Source organism: Eucyclogobius newberryi, unplaced genomic scaffold (assembly GCF_026437365.1).
Source record: "Eucyclogobius newberryi isolate DKJ021-1_F unplaced genomic scaffold, fEucNew1.0.hap1 SCAF_6, whole genome shotgun sequence".
NCBI lineage: Eukaryota > Metazoa > Chordata > Actinopteri > Gobiiformes > Gobiidae > Eucyclogobius > Eucyclogobius newberryi.
This window is the reverse complement of record NW_027316278.1, coordinates 1,622,725-1,646,904: the sequence shown is the minus strand read 5'-3', so window position 1 is coordinate 1,646,904 and position 24,180 is coordinate 1,622,725. Positions and strand designations below refer to the sequence as shown.

The 24,180-nt window shown below is 51.9% G+C and overlaps 2 protein-coding genes across 5 annotated transcripts in view; both read left to right on the top strand.

Moving 5' to 3' along the window:
* Positions 1–19,841, top strand: part of abcb9 (ATP-binding cassette, sub-family B (MDR/TAP), member 9) — a 46,719-nt gene extending 26,878 nt beyond the window's left edge. Inside the window, exons 3-13 of the mRNA XM_072432939.1 lie at positions 11–18; positions 7,485–7,632; positions 9,248–9,453; positions 10,846–11,043; positions 12,751–12,879; positions 13,985–14,173; positions 15,280–15,396; positions 15,601–15,657; positions 15,731–15,890; positions 17,896–18,032; positions 19,180–19,841. Coding sequence (XP_072289040.1) covers positions 11–18; positions 7,485–7,632; positions 9,248–9,453; positions 10,846–11,043; positions 12,751–12,879; positions 13,985–14,173; positions 15,280–15,396; positions 15,601–15,657; positions 15,731–15,890; positions 17,896–18,032; positions 19,180–19,482 — 1,652 coding nt within the window. The 3' untranslated portion in view covers positions 19,483–19,841. The remainder of the gene's footprint in view (positions 1–10; positions 19–7,484; positions 7,633–9,247; positions 9,454–10,845; positions 11,044–12,750; positions 12,880–13,984; positions 14,174–15,279; positions 15,397–15,600; positions 15,658–15,730; positions 15,891–17,895; positions 18,033–19,179) is intronic.
* Positions 19,842–20,931: 1,090 nt separating this feature from the next.
* Positions 20,932–24,180, top strand: part of abca2 (ATP-binding cassette, sub-family A (ABC1), member 2) — a 118,315-nt gene continuing 115,066 nt past the window's right edge. For 3 of the 4 annotated variants that reach the window (XM_072432372.1, XM_072432374.1, XM_072432370.1), the window contains exon 1: positions 20,932–21,200. In XM_072432372.1, the coding sequence (XP_072288473.1) occupies positions 21,135–21,200 (66 nt within the window). In that variant the 5' untranslated portion in view covers positions 20,932–21,134. The remainder of the gene's footprint in view (positions 21,201–24,180) is intronic. The other variant, XM_072432373.1, reaches the window with a different exon arrangement.

Genomic DNA, 24,180 nt, shown 5'->3' with positions numbered 1-24,180 from the left:
TGTCTTGCAGCTCAGTTGGTGTGTGTCTGGTTTGTGGTCTGCAGCTCAGTGGAGTTGGTGTGTGTCTGCAGCTCAGTTGGTGTGTGTCTGCAGCTCAGTTGGTGTGTGTCTGCAGCTCAGTTGGTGGTGTGTCTGCAGCTCAGTTGGTGTGTGTCTGCAGCTCAGTTGGTGTGTGTCTGCAGCTCAGTTGGTGTGTGTCTGCAGCTCAGTTGGTGTGTGTCTGCAGCTCAGTTGGTGTGTGTCTGCACATGCTCAGGTGGTTTGTGTCTGCAGCTCAGTTGGTGTGTGTCTGCAGCTCAGTTGGTGTGGGTGGTCTGCAGCTCAGTTGGTGTGTGTCTGCAGCTCAGTTGGTGTGTGTCTGCACAGCTCAGGTGGTTTGTGTCTGCAGCTCAGTGGTGTGTGTCTGCAGCTCAGTTGGTGTGTGTCTGCAGCTCAGTTGGTGTGTGTCTGCAGCTCAGTTGGTGGTGTGTCTGCAGCTCAGTTGGTGTGTGTCTGCCAGCTCAGGTGGTGTGTGTCTGCAGCTCAGTTGGTGTGTGTCTGCAGCTCAGTTGGTGTGTGTCTGCACATGCTCAGGTGGTTTGTGTCTGCAGCTCAGTTGGTGTGTGTCTGCAGCTCAGTTGGTGTGTGTCTGCAGCTCAGTTGGTGTGTGTCTGCAGCTCAGTTGGTGTGTGTCTGCAGCTCAGTTGGTCGTGTGTCTGCAGCTCAGTTGGTGTGTGTCTGCAGCTCAGTTGGTGTGTGTCTGCAGCTCAGTTGGTGTGTGTCTGCAGCTCAGTTGGTGTGTGTCTGCAGCTCAGTTGGTGTGTGTCTGCACATGCTCAGGTGGTTTGTGTCTGCAGCTCAGTTGGTGTGTGTCTGCAGCTCAGTTGGTGTGTGTCTGCAGCTCAGTTGGGTGTGTGTCTGCAGCTCAGTTGGTGTGTGTCTGCAGCTCAGTTGGGTGTGTGTCTGCAGCTCAGTTGGTGTGTGTCTGCAGCTCAGTTGGTGTGTGTCTGCAGCTCAGTTGGTGTGTGTCTGCACATGCTCAGGTGGTTTGTGTCTGCAGCTCAGTTGGTGTGTGTCTGCAGCTCAGTTGGTGTGTGTCTGCAGCTCAGTTGGTGTGTGTCTGCAGCTCAGTTGGTGTGTGTCTCCAGCTCAGTTGGTGTGTGTCTGCAGCTCAGTTGGTGTGTGTCTGCAGCTCAGTTGGTGTGTGTCTGCAGCTCAGTTGGTGTGTGTCTGCAGCTCAGTTGGTGTGTGTCTGCACATGCTCAGGTGGTTGTGTCTGCAGCTCAGTTGGTGTGTGTCTGCAGCTCAGTTGGTGTGTGTCTGCAGCTCAGTTGGTGTGTGTCTGCAGCTCAGTTGGTGTGTGTCTCCAGCTCAGTTGGGTGTGTGTCTGCAGCTCAGTTGGTGTGTGTCTGCAGCTCAGTTGGTGTGTGTCTGCAGCTCAGTTGGTGTGTGTCTGCACATGCTCAGGTGGTTGTGTCTGCAGCTCAGTTGGTGTGTGTCTGCAGCTCAGTTGGTGTGTGTCTGCAGCTCAGTTGGTGTGTGTCTGCAGCTCAGTTGGTGTGTGTCTGCAGCTCAGTTGGTGTGTGTCTGCAGCTCAGTTGGTGTGTGTCTGCAGCTCAGTTGGTGTGTGTCTGCAGCTCAGTTGGTGTGTGTCTGCAGCTCAGTTGGTGTGTGTCTGCAGCTCAGTTGGTGTGTGTCTGCAGCTCAGTTGGTGTGTGTCTGCAGCTCAGTTGGTGTGTGTCTGCCAGCTCAGTTGGTGTGTGTCTGCAGCTCAGTTGGTGTGTGTCTGCAGCTCAGTTGGTGTGTGTCTGCAGCTCAGTTGGTGTGTGTCTGCAGCTCAGTTGGTGTGTGTCTGCACATGCTCAGGTGGTTTGTGTCTGCAGCTCAGTTGGTGTGTGTCTGCAGCTCAGTTGGTGTGTGTCTGCAGCTCAGTTGGTGTGTGTCTGCAGCTCAGTTGGTGTGTGTCTGCAGCTCAGTTGGTGTGTGGTCTCCAGCTCAGTTGGTGTGTGTCTGCAGCTCAGTTGGTGTGTGTCTGCAGCTCAGTTGGTGTGTGTCTGCACATGCTCAGGTGGTTTGTGTCTGCAGCTCAGTTGGTGTGTGTCTGCAGCTCAGTTGGTGTGTGTCTGCAGCTCAGTTGGTGTGTGTCTGCAGCTCAGTTGGTGTGTGTCTGCAGCTCAGTTGGTGTGTGTCTCCAGCTCAGTTGGTGTGTGTCTGCAGCTCAGTTGGTGTGTGTCTGCAGCTCAGTTGGTGTGTGTCTGCAGCTCAGTTGGTGTGTGTCTGCAGCTCAGTTGGTGTGTGTCTGCACATTGCTCAGGTGGTTTGTGTCTGCAGCTCAGTTGGTGTGTGTCTGCAGCTCAGTTGGTGTGTGTCTGCAGCTCAGTTGGTGTGTGTCTGCAGCTCAGTTGGTGTGTGTCTGCAGCTCAGTTGGTGTGTGTCTGCAGCTCAGTTGGTGTGTGTCTGCAGCTCAGTTGGTGTGTGTCTGCAGCTCAGTTGGTGTGTGTCTGCAGCTCAGTTGGTGTGTGTCTGCACATGCTCAGGTGGTTGTGTCCAGCTCAGTTGGTGTGTGTCTGCAGCTCAGTTGGTGTGTGTCTGCAGCTCAGTTGGTGTGTGTCTGCAGCTCAGTTGGTGTGTGTCTGCAGCTCAGTTGGTGTGTGTCTGCAGCTCAGTTGGTGTGTGTCTGCACATGCTCAGGTTGGTTTGTGTCTGCAGCTCAGTTTGTGTGTGTCTGCAGCTCAGTTGGTGTGTGTCTGCAGCTCAGTTGGTGTGTGTCTGCAGCTCAGTTGGTGTGTGTCTGCAGCTCAGTTGGTGTGTGTCTGCAGCTCAGTTGGTGTGTGTCTGCACATGCTCAGGTGGTTTGTGTCTGCAGCTCAGTTGGTGTGTGTCTGCAGCTCAGTTGGTGTGTGTCTGCAGCTCAGTTGGTGTGTGTCTGCAGCTCAGTTGGTGTGTGTCTGCAGCTCAGTTGGTGTGTGTCTCCAGCTCAGTTGGTGTGTGTCTGCAGCTCAGTTGGTGTGTGTCTGCAGCTCAGTTGGTGTGTGTCTGCACATGCTCAGGTGGTTTGTGTCTGCAGCTCAGTTGGTGTGTGTCTGCAGCTCAGTTGGTGTGTGTCTGCAGCTCAGTTGGTGTGTGTCTGCAGCTCAGTTGGTGTGTGTCTCCAGCTCAGTTGGTGTGTGTCTGCAGCTCAGTTGGTGTGTGTCTGCAGCTCAGTTGGTGTGTGTCTCCAGCTCAGTTGGTGTGTGTCTGCAGCTCAGTTGGTGTGTGTCTGCAGCTCAGTTGGTGTGTGTCTGCAGCTCAGTTGGTGTGTGTCTGCAGCTCAGTTGGTGTGTGTCTGCACATGCTCAGGTGGTTTGTGTCTGCAGCTCAGTTGGTGTGTGTCTGCAGCTCAGTTGGTGTGTGTCTGCAGCTCAGTTGGTGTGTGTCTGCAGCTCAGTTGGTGTGTGTCTGCGGCTCAGTTGGTGTGTGTCTCCAGCTCAGTTGGTGTGTGTCTGCAGCTCAGTTGGTGTGTGTCTGCAGCTCAGTTGGTGTGTGTCTGCAGCTCAGTTGGTGTGTGTCTGCACATGCTCAGGTGGTTTGTGTCTGCAGCTCAGTTGGTGTGTGTCTGCAGCTCAGTTGGTGTGTGTCTGCAGCTCAGTTGGTGAGTGTCTGCAGCTCAGTTGGTGTGTGTCTGCAGCTCAGTTGGTGTGTGTCTGCAGCTCAGTTGGTGTGTGTCTCCAGCTCAGTTGGTGTGTGTCTGCAGCTCAGTTGGTGTGTGTCTGCAGCTCAGTTGGTGTGTGTCTGCACATGCTCAGGTGGTTTGTGTCTGCAGCTCAGTTGGTGTGTGTCTGCAGCTCAGTTGGTGTGTGTCTGCAGCTCAGTTGGTGTGTGTCTGCAGCTCAGTTGGTGTGTGTCTCCAGCTCAGTTGGTGTGTGTCTGCAGCTCAGTTGGTGTGTGTCTGCAGCTCAGTTGGTGTGTGTCTGCAGCTCAGTTGGTGTGTGTCTGCAGCTCAGTTGGTGTGTGTCTGCACATGCTCAGGTGGTTTGTGTCTGCAGCTCAGTTGGTGTGTGTCTGCAGCTCAGTTGGTGTGTGTCTGCAGCTCAGTTGGTGTGTGTCTGCAGCTCAGTTGGTGTGTGTCTGCAGCTCAGTTGGTGTGTGTCTGCAGCTCAGTTGGTGTGTGTCTGCAGCTCAGTTGGTGTGTGTCTGCAGCTCAGTTGGTGTGTGTCTGCAGCTCAGTTGGTGTGTGTCTGCACATGCTCAGGTGGTTTGTGTCCAGCTCAGTTGGTGTGTGTCTGCAGCTCAGTTGGTGTGTGTCTGCAGCTCAGTTGGTGTGTGTCTGCAGCTCAGTTGGTGTGTGTCTGCAGCTCAGTTGGTGTGTGTCTGCAGCTCAGTTGGTGTGTGTCTGCACATGCTCAGGTGGTTTGTGTCTGCAGCTCAGTTTGTGTGTGTCTGCAGCTCAGTTGGTGTGTGTCTGCAGCTCAGTTGGTGTGTGTCTGCAGCTCAGTTGGTGTGTGTCTGCAGCTCAGTTGGTGTGTGTCTGCAGCTCAGTTGGTGTGTGTCTGCACATGCTCAGGTGGTTTGTGTCTGCAGCTCAGTTGGTGTGTGTCTGCAGCTCAGTTGGTGTGTGTCTGCAGCTCAGTTGGTGTGTGTCTGCAGCTCAGTTGGTGTGTGTCTGCAGCTCAGTTGGTGTGTGTCTCCAGCTCAGTTGGTGTGTGTCTGCAGCTCAGTTGGTGTGTGTCTGCAGCTCAGTTGGTGTGTGTCTGCACATGCTCAGGTGGTTTGTGTCTGCAGCTCAGTTGGTGTGTGTCTGCAGCTCAGTTGGTGTGTGTCTGCAGCTCAGTTGGTGTGTGTCTGCAGCTCAGTTGGTGTGTGTCTCCAGCTCAGTTGGTGTGTGTCTGCAGCTCAGTTGGTGTGTGTCTGCAGCTCAGTTGGTGTGTGTCTCCAGCTCAGTTGGTGTGTGTCTGCAGCTCAGTTGGTGTGTGTCTGCAGCTCAGTTGGTGTGTGTCTGCAGCTCAGTTGGTGTGTGTCTGCAGCTCAGTTGGTGTGTGTCTGCACATGCTCAGGTGGTTTGTGTCTGCAGCTCAGTTGGTGTGTGTCTGCAGCTCAGTTGGTGTGTGTCTGCAGCTCAGTTGGTGTGTGTCTGCAGCTCAGTTGGTGTGTGTCTGCGGCTCAGTTGGTGTGTGTCTCCAGCTCAGTTGGTGTGTGTCTGCAGCTCAGTTGGTGTGTGTCTGCAGCTCAGTTGGTGTGTGTCTGCAGCTCAGTTGGTGTGTGTCTGCACATGCTCAGGTGGTTTGTGTCTGCAGCTCAGTTGGTGTGTGTCTGCAGCTCAGTTGGTGTGTGTCTTCAGCTCAGTTGGTGTGTGTCTGCAGCTCAGTTGGTGTGTGTCTGCAGCTCAGTTGGTGTGTGTCTGCAGCTCAGTTGGTGTCTGTCTGCAGCTCAGTTGGTGTGTGTCTGCAGCTCAGTTGGTGTGTGTCTGCACATGCTCAGGTGGTTTGTGTCCAGCTCAGTTGGTGTGTGTCTGCAGCTCAGTTGGTGAGTGTCTGCAGCTCAGTTGGTGTGTGTCTGCAGCTCAGTTGGTGTGTGTCTGCAGCTCAGTTGGTGTGTGTCTGCAGCTCAGTTGGTGTGTGTCTGCAGCTCAGTTGGTGTGTGTCTGCACATGCTCAGGTGGTTTGTGTCTGCAGCTCAGTTGGTGTGTGTCTGCAGCTCAGTTGGTGTGTGTCTGCAGCTCAGTTGGTGTGTGTCTGCAGCTCAGTTGGTGTGTGTCTCCAGCTCAGTTGGTGTGTGTCTGCAGCTCAGTTGGTGTGTGTCTGCAGCTCAGTTGGTGTGTGTCTGCACATGCTCAGGTGGTTTGTGTCTGCAGCTCAGTTGGTGTGTGTCTGCAGCTCAGTTGGTGTGTGTCTGCAGCTCAGTTGGTGTGTGTCTGCAGCTCAGTTGGTGTGTGTCTGCACATGCTCAGGTGGTTTGTGTCTGCAGCTCAGTTGGTGTGTGTCTGCAGCTCAGTTGGTGTGTGTCTGCAGCTCAGTTGGTGTGTGTCTGCAGCTCAGTTGGTGTGTGTCTCCAGCTCAGTTGGTGTGTGTCTGCAGCTCAGTTGGTGTGTGTCTGCAGCTCAGTTGGTGTGTGTCTGCAGCTCAGTTGGTGTGTGTCTGCAGCTCAGTTGGTGTGTGTCTCCAGCTCAGTTGGTGTGTGTCTGCAGCTCAGTTGGTGTGTGTCTGCAGCTCAGTTGGTGTGTGTCTGCACATGCTCAGGTGGTTTGTGTCTGCAGCTCAGTTGGTGTGTGTCTGCAGCTCAGTTGGTGTGTGTCTGCAGCTCAGTTGGTGTGTGTCTGCAGCTCAGTTGGTGTGTGTCTCCAGCTCAGTTGGTGTGTGTCTGCAGCTCAGTTGGTGTGTGTCTGCAGCTCAGTTGGTGTGTGTCTCCAGCTCAGTTGGTGTGTGTCTGCAGCTCAGTTGGTGTGTGTCTGCAGCTCAGTTGGTGTGTGTCTGCAGCTCAGTTGGTGTGTGTCTGCAGCTCAGTTGGTGTGTGTCTGCACATGCTCAGGTGGTTTGTGTCTGCAGCTCAGTTGGTGTGTGTCTGCAGCTCAGTTGGTGTGTGTCTGCAGCTCAGTTGGTGTGTGTCTGCAGCTCAGTTGGTGTGTGTCTGCGGCTCAGTTGGTGTGTGTCTCCAGCTCAGTTGGTGTGTGTCTGCAGCTCAGTTGGTGTGTGTCTGCAGCTCAGTTGGTGTGTGTCTGCAGCTCAGTTGGTGTGTGTCTGCACATGCTCAGGTGGTTTGTGTCTGCAGCTCAGTTGGTGTGTGTCTGCAGCTCAGTTGGTGTGTGTCTGCAGCTCAGTTGGTGTGTGTCTGCAGCTCAGTTGGTGTGTGTCTGCAGCTCAGTTGGTGTGTGTCTGCAGCTCAGTTGGTGTCTGTCTGCAGCTCAGTTGGTGTGTGTCTGCAGCTCAGTTGGTGTGTGTCTGCACATGCTCAGGTGGTTTGTGTCCAGCTCAGTTGGTGTGTGTCTGCAGCTCAGTTGGTGTGTGTCTGCACATGCTCAGGTGGTTTGTGTCCAGCTCAGTTGGTGTGTGTCTGCAGCTCAGTTGGTGTGTGTCTGCAGCTCAGTTGGTGTGTGTCTGCAGCTCAGTTGGTGTGTGTCTCCAGCTCAGTTGGTGTGTGTCTGCAGCTCAGTTGGTGTGTGTCTGCAGCTCAGTTGGTGTGTGTCTGCACATGCTCAGGTGGTTTGTGTCTGCAGCTCAGTTGGTGTGTGTCTGCAGCTCAGTTGGTGTGTGTCTGCAGCTCAGTTGGTGTGTGTCTGCAGCTCAGTTGGTGTGTGTCTGCACATGCTCAGGTGGTTTGTGTCTGCAGCTCAGTTGGTGTGTGTCTGCAGCTCAGTTGGTGTGTGTCTGCAGCTCAGTTGGTGTGTGTCTGCAGCTCAGTTGGTGTGTGTCTCCAGCTCAGTTGGTGTGTGTCTGCAGCTCAGTTGGTGTGTGTCTGCAGCTCAGTTGGTGTGTGTCTGCAGCTCAGTTGGTGTGTGTCTGCAGCTCAGTTGGTGTGTGTCTGCAGCTCAGTTGGTGTGTGTCTGCAGCTCCATGGCGATGGGCGTGAGGGGAGGAGTCTTCACTCTGGTGTTCGCTCGGCTCAACCTTCGTCTGAGGAATCATCTGTTCACGACCCTCATGAAGCAGGAGATCGGGTTCTACGACCAGAACCACACAGGTCCTGCCCCAGGAGCACACACACACACACACACACACACACACACACTCACACACACTCACACACACACACACACACACACACACACACACACACACACACACACACACACACACTCACACACACTCACACACACACACACACACACACACACACACACACACTCACACACACTCACACACACACACACACACACACACACACACACACATATACTTACAAATACAAATTATAAATACAGTGTTTGATTTTTATATATATAAGCCTAAACACACTATTACATGGTCTATAAGTCTAAACACACTATTACATGTGTATAAGTCTAAACACACTATTACATGGTGTATAAGTCTTATCACACTATTACATGGTCTATAAGTCTAAACACACTATTACATGTGTATAAGTCCAAACACACTATTACATGTGTATAAGTCTAAACACACTATTACATGTGTATAAGTCTAAACACACTATTACATGGTGTATAAGTCTAAACACACTATTACATGTGTATAAGTCTAAACACACTATTACATGTGTATAAGTCTAAACACACTATTACATGTGTATAAGTCTAAACACACTATTACATGTGTATAAGTCCAAACACACTATTACATGTGTATAAGTCTAAACACACTATTACATGTGTATAAGTCTAAACACACTATTACATGTGTATAAGTCTAAACACACTATTACATGTGTATAAGTCTAAACACACTATTACATGGTATAAGTCTAAACACACTATTACATGGTGTATAAGTCTAAACACACTATTACATGTGTATAAGTCTAAACACACTATTACATGGTGTATAAGTCTAAACACACTATTACATGTGTATAAGTCTAAACACACTATTACATGGTTTATAAGTATAAACACACTATTACATGGTTTATAAGTATAAACACACTATTACATGTGTATAAGTCTAAACACACTATTACATGGTTTATAAGTATAAACACACTATTACATGGTTTATAAGTATAAACACACTATTACATGGTTTATAAGTATAAACACACTATTACATGTGTATAAGTCTAAACACACTATTACATGGTGTATAAGTCTAAACACACTATTACATGGTGTATAAGTATAAACACACTATTACATGGTGTATAAGTATAAACACACTATTACATGTGTATAAGTCTAAACACACTATTACATGGTGTATAAGTTTAAACACACTATTACATGGTGTATAAGTCTAAACACACTATTACATGTGTATAAGTCTAAACACACTATTACATGGTTTATAAGTCTAAACACACTATTACATGTGTATAAGTCTAAACACACTATTACATGGTGTATAAGTCTAAACACACTATTACATGGTGTATAAGTCTAAACACACTATTACATGTGTATAAGTCTAAACACACTATTACATGGTGTATAAGTCTAAACACACTATTACATGTGTATAAGTCTAAACACACTATTACATGGTGTATAAGTCTAAACACACTATTACATGGTGTATAAGTCTAAACATACTATTACATGTGTATAAGTCCTATTAGAGGTCTAATAGTACATTATTAGAGATTAGTTCTCTCTTGTCCTGTGTGTCGCCCCCTGCAGGTGACGTTCTCTCCCGTCTGTCGTCGGACACGACTCAGATCAGTGACCTTGTGTCTCAGAACCTGAACGTTCTGCTGCGCAGCGTCGTCAAAGCTTCAGGATTCTGCATCTTCATGTTCAGGATGAGCTGGAAACTCACGCTGGTCTCACTCATGGGCTTCCCCTTCATCGCCCTCGTCTCACAGCTCTACGGAGACTACTATAAGGTCCTGACCGCCGGGTTCAGACCGCCGGGTTCAGACCGCCGGGTTCAGACCACCGGGTTCAGACCGCCGGGTTCAGACCACCGGGTTCAGACCGCCGGGTTCAGACCACCGGGTTTAGACTACCGGGTTCAGACCACCGGGTTCAGACCACCGGGTTTAGACCACCGGGTTCAGACCACCGGGTTTAGACTACCGGGTTCAGACCACCGGGTTCGGACCACCGGGTTTAGACCGCCGGGTTCAGACCGCCGGGTTCAGACCGCCGGGTTCAGACCGCCGGGTTCAGACCACCGGGTTCAGACCGCCGGGTTCAGACCACCGGGTTTAGACTACCGGGTTCAGACCACCGGGTTCAGACCACCGGGTTTAGACCACCGGGTTCAGACCACCGGGTTCGGACCACCGGGTTTAGACCGCCGGGTTCAGACCACCGGGTTCGGACCACCGGGTTTAGACCGCCGGGTTCAGACCGCCGGGTTCAGACCACCGGGTTCAGACCACCGGGTCCAGACCACCGGGTTTAGACCACCGGGTTCAGACCACGGGGTTTAGACCACCGGGTCCTGACTACCGGGTCCTGACCGCCGGGTTCAGACCGCCGGGTTCAGACCACCGGGTTCAGACCACCGGGTTTAGACCACCGGGTTCAGACCACGGGGTTTAGACCACCGGGTCCTGACTACCGGGTCCTGACCGCCGGGTTCAGACCGCCGGGTTCAGACCACCGGGTTCAGACCACCGGGTTTAGACCACCGGGTTCAGACCACGGGGTTCAGACCACCGGGTCCTGACTACCGGGTCCTGACCGCCGGGTTCAGACCGCCAGGTTCAGACCACCGGGTTCAGACCACCGGGTTTAGACCACCGGGTTCAGACCACGGGGTTCAGACCACCGGGTCCTGACTACCGGGTCCTGACCGCCGGATTCAGACCGCCGGGTTCAGACCACCGGGTTCAGACCACCGGGTTTAGACCACCGGGTTCGGACCACCGGGTTTAGACCACCGGGTTCAGACCACGGGGTTTAGACCACCGGGTCCTGACTACCGGGTCCTGACCGCCGGGTTCAGACCGCCGGGTTCAGACCACCGGGTTCAGACCACCGGGTTTAGACCACCGGGTTCAGACCACGGGGTTTAGACCACCGGGTCCTGACTACCGGGTCCTGACCGCCGGGTTCAGACCGCCGGGTTCAGACCACCGGGTTCAGACCACCGGGTTTAGACCACCGGGTTCAGACCACGGGGTTCAGACCACCGGGTCCTGACTACCGGGTCCTGACCGCCGGGTTCAGACCGCCGGGTTCAGACCACCGGGTTCAGACCACCGGGTTTAGACCACCGGGTTCGGACCACCCGGTGTATTCATGGTGTTTTTGGCTCTTCTCTCCAGGCGCTGACCAAAGAGGTGCAGGCGACTCTGGCCGAGGCGAACCGCGTTGCCGAGGAGACGCTGTCCTCCATGAGGACGGTGAGGAGCTTCGCGTGTGAGGACAAAGAGGCGGAGTCATTCTTGGAGAAGCTGCTGGTGGTCTTCAGACTGAACCGCAGACAAGCTCTGGCCTACGCGCTCTACATGTGGTGCAGCTCCGTACGAATCCTTTTGTTTCTCCCTTTGTTTCTTTTTCTGAGGCGATGTCTATAATGTGTCCTCTCAAGACTGCTTTGGAAGCGTCCCAAAGGAGGCGGAGTCTCATGTTCCTCCAGATCAGTCTTAATGTTGTTAATTTACTAATGTCATAAAACTGGTCGAACACAAACATCAGAAACATATTATTATGTGTAGGGCCCTAGCGCCTAATCTAATACAGTGATCCCTCGTTTATCGTGAGGGTCACGATCCAAAAAGAACCCGCGGGAGTCGAAATCCGCGAAGTAGAAACCTTTATTTTTTTACAGTTCTTATACAATGAAATACTCCATAAAACATTGAACAAAACCTTTTTACAGCCCAAGCATTTGTTTAACAAATACAAGTACTGTATAAACGTTTGTACTGAACTCTCACCGCTCTCATCGACCTCTCACACTTCAATTTGTGGTTTTACGTCCGTGTTCATATGAATCCATAACAGAGACTGTTCAGCCAATCAGAATGCAGAACACAATGCATGATGCAAATCCATGAAGCAGCGAGAGCGTGAAAAGTGAAGCGTGATATAGCGAGGATCACTGTATATATATAAGTATATATATATATATATATATATATGTTATAGCGAGGGATCACTGTACTGCAGTTTTATGATCATTCAAACTGGAGTGACCGCAGCGTGACCACGTTTGACCTTTGAATGTAGAGTTTTGTGCACACGCCCAACGTAAATGAACCGTTTAATGAAGAACTATTTGTTTTCACACACTCTCCTTTAAGAAACCTTCAGTGTGACGGAACAGTGTTCAGGCTGAGCCGTGTTCAGGCTGAGCCGCGTTCAGGCTGAGCCGCGTTCAGGCTGAGCCGTGTTCAGACTGAGCCGTGTTCAGGCTGAGCCGCGTTCAGGCTGAGCCGCGTTCAGGCTGAGCCGCGTTCAGACTGAGCCGTGTTCAGACTGAGCCGTGTTCAGACTGAGCCGTGTTCAGGCTGAGCCGTGTTCAGGCTGAGCCGCGTTCAGGCTGAGCCGCGTTCAGGCTGAGCCGTGTTCAGACTGAGCCGTGTTCAGACTGAGCCGCGTTCAGGCTGAGCCGTGTTCAGACTGAGCCGCGTTCAGGCTGAGCCGCGTTCAGGCTGAGCCGCGTTCAGGCTGAGCCGCGTTCAGGCTGAGCCGCGTTCAGGCTGAGCCGCGTTCAGGCTGAGCCGCGTTCAGACTGAGCCGCGTTCAGGCTGAGCCGCGTTCAGGCTGAGCCGCGTTCAGACTGAGCCGCGTTCAGACTGAGCCGTGTTCAGGCTGAGCCGTGTTCAGACTGAGCCGCGTTCAGGCTGAGCCGCGTTCAGGCTGAGCCGCGTTCAGACTGAGCCGCGTTCAGGCTGAGCCGCGTTCAGACTGAGCCGCGTTCAGGCTGAGCCGCGTTCAGACTGAGCCGCGTTCAGGCTGAGCCGCGTTCAGACTGAGCCGCGTTCAGACTGAGCCGCGTTCAGGCTGAGCCGTGTTCAGACTGAGCCGTGTTCAGACTGAGCCGTGTTCAGACTGAGCCGTGTTCAGGCTGAGCTGAACACCGGGCTTATGGGCCTCACCCCAAACCACAGAGAGAGAGATATAGTTGAACTGCAGCAGACCTGATGAGACTCTCGGGAGGGCATCTGACTCTCGGGAGGGCATCTGACTCTCGGGAGGGCATCTGACTCTTTGTCCCTCCTCAGCTGGCGGAGGTGGCCCTGGAGCTGGCCGTGCTGTATTACGGGGGACACCTGGTGGTCTCGCAGCAGCTCACGTCTGGAGCGCTCATCTCCTTCTTCATCTACATGCTGGAGCTCGGAGAGTGTCTGGAGGTGCGTTAGCATGTTAGCATAGAGCCACGTTAGCATTAAGCCACGTTAGCATGAAGCCACGTTTGCATGACGCCACGTTAGCAAGGCTGAAGCCACGTTAGCATGAAGCCACGTTAGCATGAAGCCACGTAAGCATGAAGCCACGTTAGCAAGGCTGAAGCCACGTTAGCATGAAGCCACGTTAGCATGAAGCCACGTTAGCATGAAGCCACGTTAGCAAGGCTGAAGCCACGTTAGCAAGGCTGAAGCCACGTTAGCAAGGCTGAAGCCACGTTAGCAAGGCTGAAGCCACGTTAGCATGATGTACAGCTCCTCCTAAGCTAAAGTCCACCTGGAGCCGCTTTGGGAGCTAAAACCTCTCAGGTTTGACTCACTTTAGGACCATGTGTGTCCCGAGCTGATCTGTGATGTTCTTGTTGCTCAGAGATGATCTGTGATGTTCTTGTTGCTCAGAGATGATCTGTGATGTTCTTGTCCCTCAGAGATGATCTGTGATGTTCTTGTTGCTCAGAGATGATCTGTGATGTTCTTGTTGCTCAGAGATGATCTGTGATGTTCTTGTCCCTCAGAGATGATCTGTGATGTTCTTGTTGCTCAGAGATGATCTGTGATGTTCTTGTCCCTCAGAGATGATCTGTGATGTTCTTGTCCCTCAGAGATGATCTGTGATGTTCTTGTCCCTCAGAGATGATCTGTGATGTTCTTGTTGCTCAGAGATGATCTGTGATGTTCTTGTCCCTCAGAGATGATCTGTGATGTTCTTGTCCCTCAGAGATGATCTGTGATGTTCTTGTTGCTCAGAGATGATCTGTGATGTTCTTGTCCCTCAGAGATGATCTGTGATGTTCTTGTCCCTCAGAGATGATCTGTGATGTTCTTGTTGCTCAGAGATGATCTGTGATGTTCTTGTTGCTCAGAGATGATCTGTGATGTTCTTGTTGCTCAGAGATGATCTGTGATGTTCTGGTTCTGTGATGTTCTTGTTGCTCAGAGATGATCTGTGATGTTCTGGTTCTGTGATGTTCTTGTTGCTCAGAGATGATCTGTGATGTTCTTGTTGCTCAGAGATGATCTGTGATGTTCTTGTCCTGTTCTTGTCGCTCAGAGCGTGGCGTCCGTGTACACCGGCCTCATGCAGGGCGTGGGCGCTGCAGAGAAGGTCTTTGAGTATCTGGACAGAGAACCTCTTCACTCTGCAGACGGAACCGAGGAACCGGAGAACTGTTCTGGGCTGGTCGAGTTCAGGGACGTCACCTTTGCTTATCCGACTCGCCCTCAAACACAGACGCTCAAAGTACAGACGCCCTTTACTCAACACTCTTTACTCAACGCTTTTTACTCAACGCCTTTTACTCAACGCCCTTTACTCAACTCCCTTTACTCCACGCCCTTTACTCAACTCCCTTTACTCAACGCCCTTTACTTAACCCTCTTTACTCAACGCCCTTTACTCAACGCCCTTTACTCAACGCCCTTTACTCAACACCTTTTACTCAACGCCCTTTACTCAACGCCCTTTACTTAACCCTCTTTACTCAACGCCCTTTACTCAACGCCCTTTACTCAACGCCCTTTACTTAACCCTCTTTACTCAACGCCCTTTACTCAACGCCCTTTACTCAACGCCCTTTACTCAACGCCCTTTACTCAACTCCCTTTACTCAACACCTTTTACTCAACTCCCTTTACTCCACGCCCTTTACTCAACTCCCTTTACTCAACACCTTTTACTCAACGCCCTTTACTCAACGCCCTTTACTCAACGCCCTTTACTTAACCCTCTTTACTCAACGCCTTTTACTCAACGCCCTTTACTCAACGCCCTTTACTCAACGCCCTTTACTCCACGCCCTTTACTCAACGCCTTTTACTCAACGCCCTTTACTCAACGCCCTTTACTTAACCCTCTTTACTCAACGCCTTTTACTCAACGCCATTTACTCAACGACTTTTACTCAACGCCCTTCACTCCACGCCCTTTACTTAACCCTCTTTACTCAACACCTTTTACTCAACGACTTTTACTCAACGCCCTTCACTCAACGCCCTTTACTTAACACTCTTTACTCCATGCCCTTTACTCCACGCCCTTTACTCAACGCTCTACTCAACTCAACGCCCTTTACTCAACGCCTTTTACTCAACGCCCTTTACTCAACGCCCTTTACTTAACTCCCTTTACTCAACACTCTTTTCTCAACACAATCCCTGCCACGCCCTGTGACCCTGCCACGCCCTGTGACCCTGCCACGCCCTGTGACCCTGACACGCCCTGTGACCCTGACACGCCCTGTGACCCTGCCACGCCCTGTGACCCTGCCACGCCCTGTGACCCTGCATCACTTATAATAATATAATCCATGTCATTAACGTTCACATCTGTGTTTGACTGTGTTTCAGGGCGTGTCCTTCACTCTGCGTCCCGGGCAGGTGACGGCGCTCGTGGGGCCCTCTGGTGGTGGAAAGAGCTCCTGCGTCAGCCTCCTGGAGAACTTCTACCTGCCTCAGGGCGGACAGGTGAGTCCCTGCCCCAGAGTGACAGGTGAGTCCCTGCTGCCCCAGAGCGACAGGTGAGTCCCTGCTGCCCCAGAGCGACAGGTGAGTCCCTGCCCCAGAGCAACAGGTGAGTCCCTGCCCCAGAGCGACAGGTGAGTCCCTGCCCCAGAGCGACAGGTGAGACCCTGCCCCAGAACGACAGGTGACCTGTCCCGTGTGTTGCAGGTGCTGCTGGACGGTCGGCCGGTGCAGCTTCTGCAGCATCAGTTTCTTCACTCAAAGGTCTGGTCAGTTAAAGTCACATTCTGCATTATTCCTGCTTCTTCTCATCTGACCTGTGGTGTTGGTCCTGCAGGTGGCGCTGGTCGGGCAGGAGCCGGTTCTCTTCGCTCGGACGGTGGAGGAGAACATCACGTACGGCCTGAGTCATGTGACCAGGGAGAACGTGCAACGAGCCGCGACGCAAGCCAACGCCCACGACTTCATCTGCGCTCTGCACCGAGGATACCACACAAGTACACACAAAACACACACAAGTACACACGAAACACACACAAGTACACACAAAACACACACAAGTACACACAAAACATACACAAGTACACACAAAACATACACAAGTACACACAAAACACACACAAGTACACACAAAACACACACAAGTACACACAAAACATACACAAGTACACACAAAACACACACAAGTACACACAAAACACACACAAGTACACACAAAACACACACAATTACACACAAAACATACACAAGTACACACAAAACACACACAAGTACACACAAAACATACACAAGTACACACAAAACACACACAAGTACACACACAAGTACACACAAAACACACACAATTACACACAAAACATACACAAGTACACACAAAACACACACAAGTACACACAAAACTCACACAAGTACACACAAAACACACACAAGTACACACAAAACACACACAAGTACACACGAAACACACACAAGTACACACGAAACACACACAAGTACACACGAAACACACACAAGTACACACAAAACACACACAAGTACACACAAAACATACACAAGTACACACAAAACATACACAAGTACACACAAAACACACACAAGTACACACAAAACACACACAAGTACACACAAAACATACACAAGTACACACAAAACACACACAAGTACACACAAAACACACACAAGTACACACAAAACACACACAAGTACACACAAAACACACACAAGTACACACAAAACACACACAAGTACACACAAAACACACACAAGTACACACAAAACACACACAAGTACACACAAAACACACACAAGTACACACAAAACACACACAAGTACACACAAAACACACACAAGTACACACAAAACACACACAAGTACACACAAAACTCACACAAGTACACACAAAACACACACAAGTACACACAAAACACACACAAGTACACACGAAACACACACAAGTACACACGAAACACACACAAGTACACACGAAACACACACAAGTACACACAAAACACACACAAGTACACACAAAACATACACAAGTACACACAAAACATACACAAGTACACACAAAACACACACAAGTACACACAAAACACACACAAGTACACACAAAACATACACAAGTACACACAAAACACACACAAGTACACACAAAACACACACAAGTACACACAAAACACACACAATTACACACAAAACATACACAAGTACACACAAAACACACACAAGTACACACAAAACATACACAAGTACACACAAAACACACACAAGTACACACACAAGTACACACAAAACACACACAATTACACACAAAACATACACAAGTACACACAAAACACACAGGATACCACACAAGTACACACAAAACACACAGGACACCACACAAGTACACACAAAACACACACAAGTACACACAAAACACACACAAGTACACACAAAACACACACAAGTACACACAAAACACACAGGACACCACACAAGTACACACAAAACACACAGGACACCACACAAGTACACACAAAACACACAGGACACACAAGCACGCACAAAGCTTTAAAAACATCGAGGATACCACACAAAGCTTTTAGAAACACAAATATTATTTATATGAATTTTGAGAGATTTTTCAGATTTTGTTCTTTTCATTATAACTTTATTCTGTGGCTGATGATCTTTAAGAATAAACTAAATGTAATTATGAAATGATCTGACAATATAGAGTTTTGAGGAGGGACACTGAGGTCACTAATCTCTGTTCCATACGTTAGGACAAGATCCAGAGTGTTCTTGTGAGTGTGAGTCGGTTTATTTACATTCTGAGTGAAACCAATGTTGTCTAACAAGGCGCTGAAGCCATTACTGAGAGAGTCATCACTCATGTTCACCTGGATATTAAAGTCTCCAACTATAACTATTTTATCCCAGGCTAACACTAAGTTTGATATAAAGTCAGAAAACTGTGTGTGTGTGTGTGTGTGTGTGTGTGTGTGTCTCCCCCTGCAGGCGTGGGGGAGAAGGGCGCTCAGCTGTCTGGAGGTCAGAAGCAGCGTGTGGCCATCGCTCGAGCTTTGGTCCGAAACCCACAAGTTCTGATCCTGGACGAGGCCACCAGCGCTTTAGACGCTCACAGTGAACACATGGTATGCACCTGTCACTGCACCTGTCACTGCACCTGTCACTGCACCTGTCACTGCACCTGTCACTGCACCTGTCACTTGAAATCTATTACAAATTTGGACTCTGACTGCTTCTGGTTCACCCAAACATAACTCATGATTCCTTCATGAATCTGGTCCTGTTTTACTCCTTCAGTCGATCTGAGCGAGTCACAAAAAGTCGATTATTAATTCCAGTGTGTGTGAGGGGCGTGGCTAAAGCTAGTGTGTGTGAGGGGCGTGGCTAAAGCTAGTGTGTGTGAGGGGCGTGGCTAAAGCTAGTGTGTGTGAGGGGCGTGGCTAAAGCTAGTGTGTGTGAGGGGCGTGGCTAAAGCTAGTGTGTGTGAGGGGCGTGGCTAAAGCTAGTGTGTGTGAGGGGCGTGGCTAAAGCTAGTGTGTGAGGGGCGTGGCTAAAGCTAGTGTGTGTGAGGGGCGTGGCTAAAGCTAGTGTGTGTGAGGGGCGTGGCTAAAGCTAGTGTGTGTGAGGGGCGTGGCCTTTGAACCTCTCTTTATGTCATGCTAATGCTAATGCTAACGTCAGACGCATTATGACCTGGAAATATCAGATTGTGGCTCATATGTCATGCGGACATAAACAGGAAACGTGCTTTGCTAGCTTTGTATTGCTAACGTGCTTTGCTAGCTTTGTGTTGCTAACGTGCTTTGCTAGCTTTGTATTGCTAACGTGCTTTGCTAGCTTTGTGTTGCTAACGTGCTTTGCTAGCTTTGTGTTGCTAACGTGCTTTGCTAGCTTTGTGTTGCTAACGTGCTTTGCTAGCTTTGTGTTGCTAACGTGCTTTGCTAGCTTTGTGTTGCTAACGTGCTTTGCTAGCTTTGTGTTGCTAAGGCTCCACACAGTCGTTAGCATCGGTGGAAACACGGCGCTTTAGCAGGAGATCAAGTCAGAGTTTGAGACAAATGATTCTTTAGTGTTTCTGTGTTCTCTCTGGTCCAATCATCTGGCTGTGCTGTGGAGGCTCCTCCCCCTGAGCTAAAGTCCACCTGGAGCTCAAGAGCCAGAACCTCTCAGGACCAGAGACTAAAGACTGAGACACTTTAGGACAGAACCAGTGGTAATGGCTCTTTTCCGCTCTCAAATGTCCTTCTTGTGTCCCACACGTTGCATTGGCAGGTGCAGCAGGCTCTGAGCGCCGGGATGAAGGATCGCACGGTCCTGGTCATCGCTCATCGCCTCAGCTCGGTGGAAAAGGCCGACCACATCGTCGTGATCGTGGACGGTCGTGTGGCTGAGCAGGGAACGCACGGCCAGCTCATGGACACGGGACAGGTCTACTACAAACTGGTCCAGAGGCAGGTCCAGGGACTGCAGGACCCGGACCAGGACCCAGACCTCAGACCGGGCATCAGAGCCGCCGAGAGCAAACGCCGGAGCGAGAGCAGCGACGGTGAAGCCGGTTCCATGCCTCAGTTCTGAAACTGTCAAAGGATCTTCAAACGTCTTTTATATTCATGAACACAAAGGGAAATAAGGATAAATGATATAAAGTTATAGCAGGTGCTTGTACTGGGGGTGAGGGCGGGGCCAAACTGTGACTGAACCACATCTGAAGCTCCGCCCAGTGCTTGTGACCACAGGAAGGGTCAGCGTGCGACCCTGCGACAAAGCCTGGTATCGGTATCGGCGAGTCCAGACGGGTATCGGTTTGACTGTTTCATCCGGAGCTGGGACTAACTCACTGACCTCCCCGTTACAGGGCGACTGCTGCACCTCAAGCTCAGGGTTCTATTTATCTATTTATTATTCTTTATTTCAACTGTGTGTTATTTATCTTCACTTAAATGAACTTTGTTTAAACCGTTTCTTAAAGATAAAGAGTTGATGTTTTAAAGTGAGTTTTATTCCTGTGTTTGTGGTTGTGGCGCCCCCTGTTGTCCTCATGCGGCGCCCCCTGTTGTCATCATGCGGCGCCCCCTGTTGTCATCATGCGGCGCCCCCTGTTGTCCTCATGCGGCGCCCCCTGTTGTCCTCATGCGGCGCCCCCTGTTGTCATCATGCGGCGCCCCCTGTTGTCCTCATGCGGCGTCCCCTGTTGTCCTCATGCGGCGTCCCCTGCTGTCCTCATGCGGCGTCCCCTGCTGTCCTCATGTGGTCATGCGGCGTCCCCTGCTGTCCTCATGCGGCGTCCCCTGCTGTCCTCATGCGGCGTCCCCTGCTGTCCTCATGCGGCGTCCCCTGCTGTCCTCATGTGGTGTCCCCTGCTGTCCTCATGTGGTGTCCCCTGCTGTCCTCATGTGGTGTCCCCTGCTGTCCTCGTGATTGTCTCAAAAGGGAAAACTTGAAATATATTTTGATACAAATATAATAAATACAAAATGATGTTTTCGCTTTGATTCACGCTTTTAATATTTCTGTGAAACACATTTACATTTGTCTGAAAGTTCATGAATGCATCGCTCCCGTCCATCGTCCTCTCCTCCGGGGCCGGGTCGCGGGGGCAGCAGTCTAAGCCCAGACTTCCCCCTCCCCAGACACTTCTTCCAGCTCCTCCCGAGGCGTTCCCAGGCCAGAGAGAGACATAGTTCCTCCAGTTCCTGTTCTTGTTTTGTCTTTAATGTTCCACAGAAGGGCATTAATGCTCAACTAATTCGTCTTGTATTTGGCTTGATTTATTAAACTTTTAAGTCTAAAAAATGAGGCAACATTTTGAATTGTCCCAGTTTCAGTCACAAACGTAAATGTGTCTCATGTGGACAAAGTGAAGACATTTAAACTGCTCTGTCCATTTTCAAATTTAAATGTCCCAAATATGTCACGTGTTCAAAATCATGTCTTTAAATGTTTCCTGTTCACCTGCATCAGCCGCTTTTATTTTGAAGCTCCGGCCGGATGTGCCTCTGTGACTCTGACGCGCGTCACCGCCGCGTCTCCTCCGGGTGCGTCAGCTGCTCCGGCCCCGTGTCAGAGCCTCTCCTCCCGCCGCAGACCCGCACTCTCTCCCGCACTCTCTCCCGCACACACAGCCTCTCCTCCGGGTCAAACGCACCGCTCCGCGCGCCTCGTCATGGGGTAAATGCTCTGTCTGCAGCGGCCTTCTCTGGAGCTGTGACGTCAGCCGCGCACCGACCATGGGCTTCATGCACCAGCTGCACCTGCTGCTGTGGAAGAACGTGACGCTGAAGCGCAGAGGCCCGGTGAGTGCGGGGCCCACAGGGGCCCCGGTGAGTGCGGGGCCCACAGGGGCCCACAGGGACCCCGGTGAGTGCGGGGCCCACAGGGGCCCACAGGGACCCCGGTGAGTGCGGGGCCCACAGGGGCCCCGGTGAGTGCGGGGCCCACAGGGGCCCACAGGGACCCCGGTGAGTGCGGGGCCCACAGGGGCCCACAGGGACCCCGGTGAGTGCGGGGCCCACAGGGGCCCACAGGGGCCCCGGTGAGTGCGGGGCCCACAGGGGCCCACAGGGACCCCGGTGAGTGCGGGGCCCACAGGGGCCCACAGGGGCCCCGGTGAGTGCGGGGGCACGCGGCGTAGAGTGTTATAATAATAATAATAACATTCTTGTTATTTATGGGCTGAACATATTGCACAGGGATGATTGACATGTCACAGTGTTTATTTCTATTTTCAATGACAGAATTCACAAACAGGAACTTGTTTTGGTGAAACATAAAACAACATATATAAGTTATATATAACATATATAACATATATAAGTTATATATAACATATATAACTTATATAACTTATATATAACTTATATATAACATATATAACTTATATAACTTGTATATAACATATATAAATCCAATAGAGAAATAATTTAAATCTGCTGTGGATAAAAATAGACTTAATTTCAACACAAATGTAGAGCAGAAAGTGTTTAAGAAGTGTTCATGAGGGGAGTGGCCTCCTGTCTGAGGGGAGTTGCCTCCTGCATGAGGGGAGTGGCCTCCTGTCTGAGGGGAGTGGCCTCCTGTCTGAGGGGAGTGGCCTCCTGTCTGAGGGGAGTGGCCTCCTGTCTGAGGGGAGTGGCCTCCTGCATGAGGGGAGTGGCCTCCTGTCTGAGGGGAGTTGCCTCCTGTCTGAGGGGAGTGGCCTCCTGTCTGAGGGGAGTTGCCTCCTGTCTGAGGGGAGTGGCCTCCTGTCTGAGGGGAGTGGCCTCCTGTCTGTGGGGAGTGGCCTCCTGTCTGAGGGGAGTGGCCTCCTGTCTGAGGGGAGTGGCCTCCTGTCTGAGGGGAGTGGCTTCCTGTCTGAGGGGAGTGGCCTCCTGTCTGAGGGGAGTGGCCTCCTGTCTGAAGGGAGTGGCCTCCTGTCTGAGGGGAGTGGCCTCCTGTCTGTGGGGAGTGGCCTCCTGTCTGAGGGGAGTGGCCTCCTGCATGAGGGGAGTGGCCTCCTGTCTGAGGGGAGTGGCCTCCTGCATGAGGGGAGTGGCCTCCTGTCTGAGGGGAGTGGCCTCCTGCATGAGGGGAGTGGCCTCCTGTCTGAGGGGAGTGGCCTCCTGTCTGAGGGGAGTGGCCTCCTGTCTGAGGGGAGTGGCCTCCTGTCTGAGGGGAGTGGCCTCCTGCATGAGGGGAGTGGCCTCCTGTCTGAGGGGAGTTGCCTCCTGTCTGAGGGGAGTGGCCTCCTGTCTGAGGGGAGTTGCCTCCTGTCTGAGGGGAGTGGCCTCCTGTCTGAGGGGAGTGGCCTCCTGTCTGTGGGGAGTGGCCTCCTGTCTGAGGGGAGTGGCCTCCTGTCTGAGGGGAGTGGCCTCCTGTCTGAGGGGAGTGGCTTCCTGTCTGAGGGGAGTGGCCTCCTGTCTGAGGGGAGTGGCCTCCTGTCTGAAGGGAGTGGCCTCCTGTCTGAGGGGAGTGGCCTCCTGTCTGTGGGGAGTGGCCTCCTGTCTGAGGGGAGTGGCCTCCTGCATGAGGGGAGTGGCCTCCTGTCTGAGGGGAGTGGCCTCCTGCATGAGGGGAGTGGCCTCCTGTCTGAGGGGAGTGGCCTCCTGTCTGAGGGGAGTGGCCTCCTGCAGAGATAGAAGTCTGCAGCCGATCACCTTCTCATCAGAGGGCGCTGTCGTCTCTGATTGTCCCTGGCTGTGGCTCCAGCGTAACACATGGTGATGGAGGAGGTGATGCAGGAGGTGATGGAGGAGGTGATGGAGGAGGAGGTGATGCAGGAGGAGGTGATGCAGGAGGAGGTGATGCAGGAGGAGGTGATGGTGGAGGTGATGGAGGAGGTGATGGAGGAGGTGATGGAGGAGGAGGTGATGGAGGAGGAGGTGATGCAGGAGGAGGTGATGCAGGAGGAGGTGATGCAGGAGGAGGTGATGGAGGAGATGGTGATGCAGGAGGAGGTGATGGTGGAGGTGATGGAGGAGGTGATGGAGGAGGAGGTGATGGAGGAGGTGATGCAGGAGGAGGTGATGCAGGAGGTGATGGAGGAGGTGATGCAGGAGGAGGTGATGCAGGAGGAGGTGATGCAGGAGGAGGTGATGCAGGAGGAGGTGATGGTGGAGGTGATGGAGGAGGTGAAGGAGGAGGTGATGGTGGAGGAGGTGCTGGAGGAGGTGATGGTGGAGGAGGTGATGCAGGAGGTGATGGAGGAGGTGATGGAGGAGGTGATGGAGGAGGTGATGGAGGAGGAGGTGATGCAGGAGGAGGTGATGCAGGAGGAGGTGATGCAGGAGGAGGTGATGGTGGAGGTGATGGAGGAGGTGATGGAGGAGGAGGTGATGCAGGAGGTGATGCAGGAGGTGATGCAGGAGGTGATGGAGGAGGTGATGGAGGAGGTGGTGATGCAGGAGGAGGTGATGCAGGAGGAGGTGATGGTGGAGATGATGGAGGAGGTGATGGAGGAGGAGGTGATGCAGGAGGAGGTGATGCAGGAGGAGGTGATGCAGGAGGAGGTGATGGAGGAGGTGATGGAGGAGGTGATGGAGGAGGTGATGGAGGAGGTGATGGAGGAGGTGATGGAGGAAGTGATGGAGGAGGTGATGGAGGAAGTGATGGAGGAGGTGATGGAGGAGGTGATGGAGGAAGTGATGGAGGAGGTGATGGAGGAGGTGATGGTGGAGGAGGTGATGGAGGAGGTGATGGAGGAGGTGATGGAGGAGGTGATGCAGGAGGAGGTGATGCAGGAGGAGGTGATGCAGGAGGAGGTGATGGTGGAGGAGGTGATGGAGGAGGTGATGGAGG